Here is a 12,978-nt window from a genome sequence, read left to right as displayed (position 1 = left end):
AAGCAGCAGCGGATATGACATATTCAGTGTAAAAGTTAAATTGTTTGCAAAAGTGTTCATGTATCATGAAAACATATTTATTAATGATTTTTCATGCTATAATACTTATTTTATGGAAAATAAAAACTCGTATTTAGTGTTATATTGATGGTTAACGTCAACGCTATTCGGGTAAATACCTTTTATTTCGAAACCTATACCAGATTCACTCGTCCTCTACTGCATTACACGTTACATTTATCAAAACTGGCGGCATTCTGTGTGTTGTAGACAACGCAGGTTTAGTTTTTCTGATGTTTTCGTTTTTAAAAGTCATATTTACCGTAAATGCTAGCAGATTTTAAAATTAACGGGTGTTTTTAAAGTTGGAGTGAGGGTGTCGCCTTGTTGGGGGGCGTACAACCCGCTTGTGAACGTAGTATAAACGTGACATGGATGGCGAGCATTTAGATGACGACTATGTTCTGGCCCTACAGCTTCAGGAACAGTTCGACAATGAACTGAGCGATGCCGAGGTTGAATATAGTGGAGGGCCGGTTGTCCCCTGGAAGCCTGAGAGACCGCTGTCCATCGTGGACGCGTCGTGGGAGACGTTGGACCCCACCCCTGACGTGCGTGCAATGTTCCTGGAGTTCAACAACAGGTTTTTTTGGGGCAAACTGAGCGGTGTGGAGGTCAAGTGGAGCCCTAGGATGACACTGTGAGTAGTAGAAAATGTCAGTCGATTAAAGAAAGAGACAGACAGCGCCTACTAGTGGATTATGGTCAAATGACACCCCTCAAAAACATCCATGAATTTTGTTTTTTACATGGTATGGAATCACATGAGTGCCAAAATTAAAAAAATAAGTAAAATGAATATGTAAAAGTATATTTTCTCACTGACTTTTGCTATTTGTCAGTAAAATCCCAAATGGAAAAACTATGACAATTTTTTTATTGGACGTGTAGCGTCGTAAATGGTACTGAAACATGAGCATTCACAGCCAGTCTTCCCGGTTTAAATGAATTGGACGTCTATCCTTGTCAATGGCAGACAATGAGTTAAATACTATGGCGTGTTAGCGTGTTACTTGTTGCCGTAAAGTGTGTATTTTTGTAATTTTTATTGGCTTTGTTTGTTTTTCATGCACATATTCAGCAGAAGATTTTTTTTTAATTGTCGGACGTTTGGTATGAAAACGGGGAAAGCGGCACAAAACCAAAATAGCGCACCGGAGCGGCCAAAATATTGACCTATTTCAACGAAACAAAGGAGGATACACTGTTGTGTCCTGTCTCTTCAATGCCAAGCTTGGCTGCACGTCGGCCGTGAACGAACACCTAAAGCGCTGTCACCCAGTTGTAATTTTGGAAGACGACAGGAGACAAGCTGGCAGATTGTAAATCCATCTAACTAACTAACGACATGTTTCATTGAAGTTGCTAAGCCTTTTGCGATATGCAATGAGTCCATTTATCGCACGGTAAATAAAAATGAGGGCGGTAATTTTCACGACTGCGTTTTATCGTCGCGTGCGTGCGTGTACACGTGCTTGTTGATGGCATATGAGACGCCAGTTCTTTTCACAGATGTTTATTGGTCATCAACACGCCGTAGATTTAAAGTTCAGACATACAAAATAGGAGACACATCTATATTAAACACTGCAAACGTTAGCATTGCTACATTGAGGTTAATGGGGAAAAAAGACAACCTACTATAAAACATTGGCAGTCTTCTCCAAAACGCAAAGTTACGGTGAAAAGGTGACACTTCAAACATGAAAAATCGCAGTATTTGCAAACGAAAGAAATGGAAAATAAAATTTGATTACTGACACCACATGTAATGACAAAAAGAGCTTTTTTTTGGAGTGTAAAGCTTCCTGATAGCGGTTTAACGAACGTACTTCCGGTAAACATTTTAAAATAAAAGCACGTCATGTTCGTCATATAAATAACGATTTCTGGAGTTAATCCCACATACTCCAGAATTCAGATTCTACACTAAGAGTAGCTTTAAAATGACACCCTTTATGAAAAATCTGATTGCAATGAATATTTATTATACTACTATTATATATAGTAGTAGACTAATATCAATGCTAGATATTTTTTTAAGAATTGTTTTGAATCATGTTGGAAAGGCGAAGTCAGTGTTCTGAATCTGTTTACATTCCATTCTTTTGCACTAGTTAATGCTATCAGCATTTGACTGATTTATTGTTATTTACATGTTTATTTGTACTTTAATAAAAAAATTAAATGTTCCAAAATATTTTTTTGTGAATTAGTAAACGTCATCAAAAATTCTATTGCGAAATTAGTTTTAAAAAAAGGGGGGTTATTAGATTAGTCGACTAATGGCTAATCAGGAGAAAATTAGTCGTTTGGGACAGCCCTGGTTGTACAGTGTACCTGAAAATATTTCCTCGACACCCTTCTCACCTTTTTTACCCCTGACCCATTTTCATGCCTGGTAATGAGTTTCCGATTCAGAGGTAAACCGCGCGGGCAACGTGACGTAATGTGTGGCTGCTCCTTTCTACACATATGTAATTTGCGCAAATGCAAGTGTACCTTGCAGAAGCAGGGGTCCCCTAAACGCACCTTAAATGTAAGAGTGGACAGGTATAAAAATAGTCAGCAAAATACCCTGGAGAAAATTATCTGTCCTAGTGTCGACGTAGCCTAAGCCATTTGGTTGCTAACAGTCAAATTCTATTGTTTAGCCACAACTGGATTCATTACCTTCTTAATTTTCATCCTTCACACAGCCGCTGCAAACAGAAATGTTGTTTAATCCAATAGTAGGCGACCATAATTATTTTACGACACTATGGGTGTGCGCTGGTCCTCATGGGAACGCAGTCTTCCTTAAGGCAAAACACTACCACTTTTGTCCACCAGCGTCGCTAAATCGACTAAAACTGAAAAGTTAAAGTGTTGCTTTAAGTGTCATTTTTGGAATAGCTGTCCACTGTAGTGCCCAATGTCCACGAAATGGTTGAATAAACAAAATATTAAAAATGGGCAGCTTTTCATAAAATGTCATTTGGTGTTACAGCTGTGCTGGCGTGTGTTCGTACGAGGGTCGCGGTGGACTTTGCTCCATCAGACTCAGCGAGCCTCTGCTCAAACTCAGACCCCGGAAAGACTTGGTGGAGGTAAATGACCTGCATGTTTGAAAGAGGCTATAGTGTGAAATTGCTGTTATTTGTTGGCTATTAACTATAATCTAATATTTCATTTCTGTTGTTTTCTGGTAAGACACTCCTTCACGAGATGATCCACGCGTTGCTTTTCGTGACGCAGAACGACCGAGACCGTGACGGGCACGGGCCGGAGTTCTGCAAGCACATGAACCGCATCAATAAGGACAGCGGCACCAACATCACAGTGAGTTTCCTCCTCAGCACTTGCCGTCAGGGTTCTCAGTGTTTGAACGTCCTATCACTGTCGATATTTGATAACAAGTTTACACTTGCTGTTAGATTTACCACGACTTCAACGACGAGGTGGACGTGTACCGCCAGCACTGGTGGCGCTGCGACGGGCCTTGCCAGAATCGCAAGCCCTACTTCGGATATGTCAAGAGGGCCATGAATCGGGCCCCTTCGTCGCTGGACCCCTGGTGGGGGGACCATCAGAGGACGTGCGGGGGAACCTACACCAAAGTGAAGGAGCCGGAGGGATATGGTCAAAAGGGAAAGAAGAAGAGGGAGGCAAAAACAGGCGGGAAGTTGGCCACCATGGAAAAACCTGCCGGTAATATTGTTTGCTTGTCTATATTTTCTATGAATTTATTTTGTTAAAATTGTATTCTCAATTTCACATCTTTAGTTTAGATTTTTAAAGGTTAACCAACACTGAGCCGAACTAGTTTAATATTATTGTCATACATATTTCTGTTTTTTTTCCTATTCAATTTAACCAAGTTTTTTTTATTTGATTATGATTATAATAACTTTGAATTTTTTAATGTCTTGTGTTTGTTTTTCATTTCAGAAAGTTTTATATATTTTTAAAATTTTAGCAATTTTTCTTTTTATAATGTCTTTTTTTCGTATTTTGTTTTTTTTTAAATTTGGGATTTTTTAATTTAATTATAAAATATGTCCATTTATTTAGCTATTTTTTTAATTCCAAGTTTTTTATTTGAGCTTTTTGTACTTGATTTTTTTTTTAAATCAAATAATTAATTCTTCATATGGAATTTGTTTATCATATTGGAAAATGAATGAATGAGTATTTTTTCATTTTATTTTATCACATATTTGTTTTCGTACAACATTGCTGATGGGAAAAATTGTTTTCTGAATCTGAATAAAAGCTTTCTGCACTTGTTTTTTTTTTTTTTTTTTTTAAATAAATTATTAATTCTTAACATATCTTTTTTTTTTACCATTTTTTATTTTAATAGTACTTCATTTTTATTATTTTATTTAATTTCTCAGATATTTATTTTCATACATTCTTGCGGCAGAGAGAAAATCGTTTCGGAAGCTGAATGATGGCAATTTCAAATTTTTATTCTTTGAAGTTTACTTAACGTGACCAAACTTTTAACAATTCATTCATGTTTTAGTTTAAATTATAATTTATGGGTATGACTAACACATATAAACTAGGAACTGCAATTTCTGGAGAAATTACTATGGGGCTTTGCTGTGGGGAGATACAGATCTTAGCCCCGCCCAGGTTGATTCAGGGACATTTCGGAGACAATATTTGGGGACACAGTTTTTTTGCCATTAGAAATTAATGGGAACTTAGACGTCTATGGCCGTCAATGGCAGCGACTTCCATATGTGTCAATGGAATCGGGGACATTTGGGGGACACGTCCTTTTGATATCTGGTCATTTCCTGTTGATTTGGGCATATTGGGTTTTTTTTTTTGCCATTGAAAATGAATGGGAAATTTGGATGCCCATTGCCGTCAATGGCATCGGCTTACATTCGCATCAATGGAATCATCAATATAATCGACATACATGGCCATCAATGGCATTAACCGAAGTAAATGTCATCGGAAATTAATGGGAAATTTGGACATCCATGGCCGTCAATGGCATCGAAATTTGGTCAGAATTTGTAGGACTAGATACATTTTGAATTTTTTTTTCTGAAAAATCGGCATTTATGGGCGAAGGGAAGGTTTTTCGGGTCGTAGCGTCGCGCGAAAATTCCGGTCGTTTCGATATTGAAATGGTGCCGATCGGTCAAACGGGCTGTGCGGTGCGCCGAAGAAACGCCATTCAAAAATAAAAAAAATTAAGAATTTTATTATCTGGGCCTTTGCTATAGCAAAGCCCCATATAATAATTGATTAATAAATAACACCGTCTTCTCTGTCCGTTCCAGGATCTCGCGACATCCGTGACGTCATCGCATTCAGCGGCAAAGGTTTCGTCCTGGGCAGGAATCCGATGACATCCCCTAGCCCCGCCTCCTCATCAGTCAGTAAACCCGTCACGTCTTCTCCTCCGTCTCGAGTCTTCCCAGCTATTGGATCGCCGACACCCGCCAAAAAGTCGGTCGGTAACACCAAATTCTTTGTCAACATTAATGGATCACCGGTTAGGCTCCCAGATCTTGGCGTTAGTGGTCGTGGCAGTAGCATTAGCGTCGGATCTGGCAAGCAGGAAGATTCCAAAAAACTAAAGCAAACGTTGCTCGATTCCTTGTTCAACAAGTCACCAAGCAAATTGATCATCTCGGATTCATCTAGTGAATCAAATTCCCCGATTTGGATCGACCAAACTCCGTCCACGTCTAGTCAACACAGTAACGATAAGCTAACGACATGGAAGAAGCGACCTCTGGATGAAACTGCTAGCGTTTACGATCTCTTTAACAAGAAGCTGAAAGTGGAATCCAAACAAGATGAAGAATCGACAGCAAGAAGTAGCGCCACCAGCGTTTCAGAACCTTCTTCTTCGTCTTCCATGATCAGGATGGTCAACTGTCCCATTTGTCAAGCTAGCGTGCAGGAATCGAAGATCAACGAGCATCTGGACATTTGCCTTTGCTAAACCGGTAGCCCTAAAAATAGCGTTTGAAATGTTTTGCACTAAATACCCAGTTTGAACTTGAATGCGTCTTTGATATTTTGCTGTTTTAAAGACACATGTTGCCTTGAAAAATGTATTTATTCTGAAAAACAAAAGCACTGCGTTCATGTTCCTGCAGTGAGTCAGATTGTCTTTAAATTCGATATGACGTTACCAAATAGAGCTTTTATATATTTGCACATGTTGACTTTTATACATTTGTATGTTACAGTTTAGTACCTTTTACTGTTTGAAATGATAATAAAGATTGTTCAGTTCCAGTGGCGGATGTTGGTCTTTCAATGAGAGGAAGCTCAAAGTTTGTCCGCCTGGGAAACGTTGGCGTAATGACTGACTTTTGCTTGGCTATGTCCTTGATCTGCCAACACAAAGCTATATTACAAGCAGCCTGCAGTGAGCTCTGCGAGAATAAAGAGCGAACTGGCTCACTTATAGACTTTATAATGTATTGACGGGAAATGGGGCGCGGGGCCGATAAATAAGGGGCCTGCATTCTTGGTTAAAAGCACACCAAAAAAAGCGTTCAGCTCGCATTTATTTTACGTAAATATGTCCAAGTACAATGCTAGTCTGTTAGTAAATGTAGCGAGCGGCCGCCTTATGTACTGTAAACAGCTTTTCCGGTGAAAATTCCTGTGAATAAATGCTTAAATCCCCAATTATTTTTAGATATGGACGTAAAACAGTCTCGATTCTTGGTTAAAAGCAAAAAAAATGCGCAGTTAGCATTTAATTTACATAAATATGTCAAAGTACAATGCTAGTCTGCTAGTAAATGTAGCTCGCGGCTGCCTTATGTAAACAGAGCTTTTCCAGTGAAAATTCTTGTGAATAAATGCTTAAATCCCTGAATTCTTTTTAGATATGGACGTAAAACAGTCTCGATTCTTGGTTAAAAGCAAAAAAAAAAACGTCCAGTTAGCATTTATTTTACGTAAATATGTGTCCAAGTATAATGCTAGTCTGTTAGTAAATGTAGCTAGCAGTCACCTTATGTAAACAGAGCTTTTCCGGTGAAAATTCTTGTGAATAAATGCTTAAATCCCCGAATTCTTTTTAGATATGGACGTAAAACAGTCTCGATTCTTGGTTAAAAGCAAAAACAAACGTGCAGTTAGCATTTATTTTACGTAAATATGTCCACATATTATGCTAGTCTGCTAGTAAATGTTGCTAGCGGCTGCCTTATGTAAACAGAGCTTTTCCGGTGAAAATTCTTGTGAATAAATGCTTAAATCCCTGAATTCTTTATAGATATGGATGTAAAACAATCTAGATTCTTGGTTAAATGCAAAAAAAAAAAAACGTGCAGTTAGCATTTATTTTACGTAAATATGTCGAAGTACAATGTTAGTCTGTTAGTAAATGTAGCTAGCGGCCGCCTTATGAAAACAGAGCTTTTCCGGTGAAAATTCTTGTGAATAAATGCTTAAATCCCTGAATTCTTTATAGATATGAATGTAAACAGTCTAGATTCTTGGTTAAAAGCAAAAAACAAAGAACGTGCAGTTTGCATTTAGTTTACGTAAATACGTCGAAGTACAATGCTAGTCTGTTAGTAAATGTAGCTAGTGGCCGCCTTATGTAAACAGAGCTTTTTGGGTGAAAATTCTTGTGAATAAATGCTTAAATCCCCGAATTCTTTTTAGATATGGATGTAAAACAGTCTCGATTCTTGGTTAAAAGCAAATAAAAACGTGCAGTTAGCATTTATTTTACGTAAATATGTCCAAGTATAATACTAGCCTGTAAGGAAATGTAGCTAGTGGCCGCCTTATGTAAACAGAGCTTTTCGGGTGAAAATTCTTGTGAATAAATGCTTAAATCCCCAAATTCTTTTTAGGTATGGACGTAAAACAGTCTCGATTCTTGGTTAAAAAGCAAAAAAAAAAAAAAAAAAAAGTGCAGTTAGCATGTATTTTACGTAAATATATGTCCAGGTATAATGCTAGTCTGTTAGTAAACGTAGCTAGCAGTCACCTTAGGTAAACAGAGCTTTTCCGGTGAAAATTGTTGTGAATAAATGCTTAAATCCCTGAATTCTTTATAGATATGGACATAAAACAGCCTCGATTCTTGGTCAAAAGCACACACACACAAAAAAAAAAATGCAGTTAGCATTTATTTTACGTAAATATGTCGAAGTACAGTGCTAGTCTGCTCGTAAATGTAGCTAGCGGCTGCCTTATGTAAACAGAGCTTCCGGTGAAAATTCTTGTGAATAAATGCTTAAATCCCTGAATTCTTTATAGATATGGATGTAAAACTGTCTAGATTCTTGGTTAAATGCAAAAAAAAACAAAAACATGCAGTTAGCATTTATTTTACGTAAATGTGTTGAAGTACAATGCTAGTCTGTTAGTAAATGTAGCCAGTGGCCACCTTATGTAAACAGAGTTTTTCCGGTGAAAATATTTGTGAATAAATGCTTAAATCCTCGAATTCTTCATAGACATGGACGTAAAACAGTCTTGATTCTCGGTTAAAAGCAAAAAAAAAAAAAATAAATAAAAAACATGCAGTTAGCATTTATTTTACGTAAATATATCGAAGTATAATGCTAGTCTGTTAGTAAATAAAGCTAGCGGTCGCCTTTGGTAAACAGAGCTTTTCCGGTGAAAATTCTTGTGAATAAATGCTTAACTTCCCGAATTCTTTATAGATATGGACGTAAAACAGCCTCTATTCTTGTTTAAATGGGGAAAAAAAAGCAGTTGGCATTTATTTTACTGGGGCGTGGTTAGGCCCACAGAGGAAGGGAGGAGCAAGGTCAAAGGACAGCAGCTGCTCCAGATGGAAGAAGAGAAATTACTAAAATTGTCTGGTTTTAGTCTGCTTTTAATACTTATTAGCCTCTGATGCTTGTTCTTTTTACGGATATGGATTAGCTAAAGCTCGCTAGGGGTTTGCGTGCATCCCCACTAGGGGGTCCAGTGGCACAAACTTAATCCTCTGGTGTCAGCACACTGGGATAATAATGATAATGTCCAGTCCTAACAGTTGGTCCTGGATCAGCCTTTTTACGCTGTGCGGCTAATTGGGAACAAAAGTGAGGATTAGGTTTTGCTTTCCAGGACGCAAACACAGGAATTAGGCAAAGAAAGTGCCTCGTAAAGTTGTTAAAATTGCTACCGTTTTTGCATTAGTTCTGTCTACTTTCGATATGTTAAAGTTTTAAAACTTTAAAGATAGATACAAGTCAAGATTTTGCCGATTTAGGAGCATTTTAGATCAAAAGTTACGTATGTTCGCTAGGAAGGTTCACTCCAGCAGAGCCTTTCTGAGAAGTCTACTGCTTCAAAATGGCGGCTGTTTATTAACGCCGCCGTCTGTCATATCGCATGTAGTTCTATAAACATTTGATATCTAGGCGTAGATTGTAGGCTGTCGGCTACAGTCAGGGAATATTGGAGCAACCTAGCCTAGCATTGCATTTGCTACAGCGTCACAACACTCTTCTCTCTGTCTCTGACTTTTCTCGCGTCATTCAACCAACATAACGCATAGTAACGCACACTGTCTCGTTGCCGAAACGGTGACAAAATCCGAACGGAGAAAAAAACGCAATGCACGAAAAACGTACAGATTTTGAACGTACGGCGTACACATTTAAAAATCAGTGCTCACTTGTACAAATTACGCCGAAACCGTACAACTTGACAGGTGAGCATGCTGTGGTTTCAGTGCAATTGACGGCACGAGACGTCCAATCCAGTCAAAATGAATTGGATGTCTCGCGCCGTCAATGGCAGCCAGTGCGCTAACATATGCCACGTTTACATGGAGCCAAATATTCCAATTACAATCGGAATATTTGTTCAAACCGAATAAATGTGTTCCATATAAACACCTCATTCGGAATGAACAGGCCCAAACCGAATGGAATTTCATTCCGATTCACAGGGGTGGAATATTCCTTTTCCCAAACCGATTAGAAGTAAAATTATATCATGTAAACAGGGAAGCGGAATGGTGTCTGGTTGCGTTCTTTCTGCGCATGCTCCGTACTGACGTGGTGACGTCACTCTGTGACGTAAGTAACGTCACTTGCAACATGGCTTCCAAGCACACGCACAGCGCACCCACACAACTTTTTAAATGAACGGCGTATCATTCTGAAGTTTTGTTTCCACTCAAAAAGTTAAAACAGCAGCTGATCTGACGATCGATCTCCATGTTTTGCAACGTGACGCTTTGTTTTGATTAATCTGCGCATGTCAGACGGCAGTTGTCAAACGTCCTTTCGGAATAAAGGCAGTCACATGTAAACGCTGGATCGGAATAGATGAAGTGACATGCAAACAGCTGATGTGAAATTTCCATTCGGAATGATTTGAATCGGTATGAATAAAAGTCAGCATGTAAACGTGGCTATTGACACTATTCTAATGGAAGATTTTGGTAGCAACCTGTTGGTTGATTTTTTTTTCCCAAACAGTGCCACCTTTTTAAAATGATACAGTGCCTTGCAAAAGTATTCGGCCCCCTTGAACCTTGCAACCTTTCGCAACATTTCAGGCTTCAAACATAAATGTATAAAATTTTAATTTTTTTTCAAGAATCAACAACAAGTGGGACACAATCGTGAAGTGGAACAACATTTATTGGATAATTTAAACTTTTTTAACAAATAAAAAACTGAAAAGTGGGGCGTGCAATATTATTCGGCCCCCTTGCGTTAATACTTTGTAGCGCCACCTTTTGCTCCAATTACAGCTGCAAGTCGCTTGGGGTATGTTTCTATTAGTTTTGCACATCGAGAGACTGACATTCTTGCCCATTCTTCCTTGCAAAACACCTCGAGCTCAGTGAGGTTGGATGGAGAGTGTTTGTGAACAGCAGTCTTCAGCTCTTTCCACAGATTCTCGATTGGATTCAGGTCTGGACTTTGACTTGGCCATTCTAACACCTGGATACGTTTATTTTTGAACCATTCCATTGTAGATTTGGCTTTATTTTTTGGATCATTGTCCTGTTGGAAGATAAATCTCCGTCCCAGTCTCAGGTCTTGTGCAGATACCAACAGGTTTTCTTTCAGAATGTTCCTGTATTTGGCTGCATCCATCTTCCCGTCAATTTTAACCATCTTCCCTGTCCCTGCTGAAGAAAAGCAGGCCCAAACCATGATGCTGCCACCACCATGTTTGACAATGGGGATGGTGTGTTCAGGGTGATGAGCTGTGTTGCTTTTACGCCAAACATATCGTTTTGCATTGTGGCCAAAAAGTTCAATTTTGGTTTCATCTGACCTGAGCACCTTCTTCCACATGTTTGATGTGTCTCCCAGGTGGCTTGTGGCAAACTTTAAACGAGACTTTTTATGGATATCTTTGAGAAATGGCTTTCTTCTTGCCACTCTTCCATAAAGGCCAGATTTGTGCAGTGTACGACTGATTGTTGTCCTATGGACAGACTCTCCCACCTCAGCTGTAGATCTCTGCAGTTCATCCAGAGTGATCATGGGCCTCTTGGCTGCATCTCTGATCAGTTTTCTCCTTGTTTGAGAAGAAAGTTTGGAAGGACGGCCGGGTCTTGGTAGAGTTGCAGTGGTCTGATGCTCCTTCCATTTCAATATGATGGCTTGCACAGTGCTCCTTGAGATGTTTAAAGCTTGGGAAATCTTTTTGTATCCAAATCCGGCTTTAAACTTCTCCACAACAGTATCTCGGACCTGCCTGGTGTGTTCCTTGGTTTTCATAATGCTCTCTGCACTTTAAACAGAACCCTGAGACTATCACAGAGCAGGTGCATTTGTACGGAGACTTGATTACACACAGGTGGATTCTATTTATCATCATCGGTCATTTAGGACAACATTGGTTCATTCAGAGATCCTCACTGAACTTCTGGAGTGAGTTTGCTGCACTGAAAGTAAAGGGGCCGAATAATATTGCACGCCCCACTTTTCAGTTTTTTTATTTGTTAGAAAAGTTTAAATTATCCAATAAATGTTGTTCCACTTCACGATTGTGTCCCACTTGTTGTTGATTCTTGACAAAAAAATTAAATTTCATATCTTTATGTTTGAAGCCTGAAATGTGGCGAAAGGTTGCAAGATTCAAGGGGGCCGAATACTTTTGCAAGGCACTGTATATCGATTCTTGGTGGGAGCATATCGATAATGTTTTGGGCTACAAATGATCGCGATATATCACCTTTTCGATCATTTTTCACACCCCTAACTCTAACCCAAAAGCAGGGTACTAGAAGCTCTTGGTTTGTGAGGCAAAAGCGATGCCAAAAACGCCGTGCTATATGGCCATAAAATGACAATTACTAATTAAAAAAGCAATGTGTTAGTGCATGTGAGACCATCTGTGTGTATGTGTGATTCTTTGTGCACTGTTTATGATGTTATTGTGGTGCCAGTGCCTGCTGGTGGGGCTAGAAGTGAAGGCCACCATCTGTCCTTTGTACTATTGTTGCACACACACTCCGTTTTATTGGTTTGAACTCAACGTGATGAATTCATTCATTTAAAATCACACAAACGGTCGTCACAAATCAACATGCACTTTTGTTAAAATCCTTATGTTCACAATTGTTCGCATTTTTTTTCACAATTTTTTCAAAATTATCAAACCATAGACTTTATTACCTATTGACGTGACACTTCGTCATTCTTTGCTTCACGCCTTATCAGAGGGGGCCATGCTTCATTTAGATTAGTCAGGCGAAGACAGCACATGCTCATGTTTAAGCTGGATTCAAGCTAGGATTTTTGAAGAAGTACGAAAGCTGTACCGCATACAAACAGGAAGGATTGTCTCAGGAGTGATTTGTTCGAAGATTCAAGGTAAATATTATATTGTTCGTACCATGCATGCATTTTGAAACGTGAAAAAAATCAATGGGAGAATGGGAACCGCTAAGGCATTGGTGTCATTCTTTGACATGTACTAGTATACGTAAAATTGATG

The 12,978-nt window shown here is 38.9% G+C and overlaps 1 protein-coding gene across 1 annotated transcript; it reads left to right on the top strand.

Annotated features, from left to right (window-relative positions):
• The first annotated feature begins 241 nt into the window (after positions 1-241).
• Positions 242-6,323, top strand: sprtn (SprT-like N-terminal domain). Its single transcript, XM_057823148.1, has 5 exons — positions 242-700; positions 3,050-3,149; positions 3,253-3,381; positions 3,477-3,750; positions 5,349-6,323. Exons 1-5 carry the CDS (start codon positions 432-434, stop codon positions 6,017-6,019), a joined length of 1,443 nt encoding a protein of 480 aa, XP_057679131.1. The 5' UTR covers positions 242-431; the 3' UTR covers positions 6,020-6,323.
• The last annotated feature ends 6,655 nt before the right edge of the window (positions 6,324-12,978 follow it).

Source organism: Corythoichthys intestinalis, chromosome 19 (assembly GCF_030265065.1).
Source record: "Corythoichthys intestinalis isolate RoL2023-P3 chromosome 19, ASM3026506v1, whole genome shotgun sequence".
NCBI classification, from domain to species: Eukaryota; Metazoa; Chordata; class Actinopteri; order Syngnathiformes; family Syngnathidae; genus Corythoichthys; species Corythoichthys intestinalis.
This window is presented reverse-complemented; position numbering and strand designations above follow the sequence as displayed.

Bases quoted from the DNA above. Each gene is read 5' to 3' on its own strand.
- sprtn (XM_057823148.1), top strand. From the start codon at position 432: ATGGATGGCGAGCATTTAGATGACGACTATGTTCTGGCCCTACAGCTT. The intron at 3,150-3,252 runs GTAAATGACCTG...TTTTCTGGTAAG, and splicing joins CCCGGAAAGACTTGGTGGAG to ACACTCCTTCACGAGATGAT. The intron at 3,751-5,348 runs GTAATATTGTTT...TGTCCGTTCCAG, and splicing joins CACCATGGAAAAACCTGCCG to GATCTCGCGACATCCGTGAC.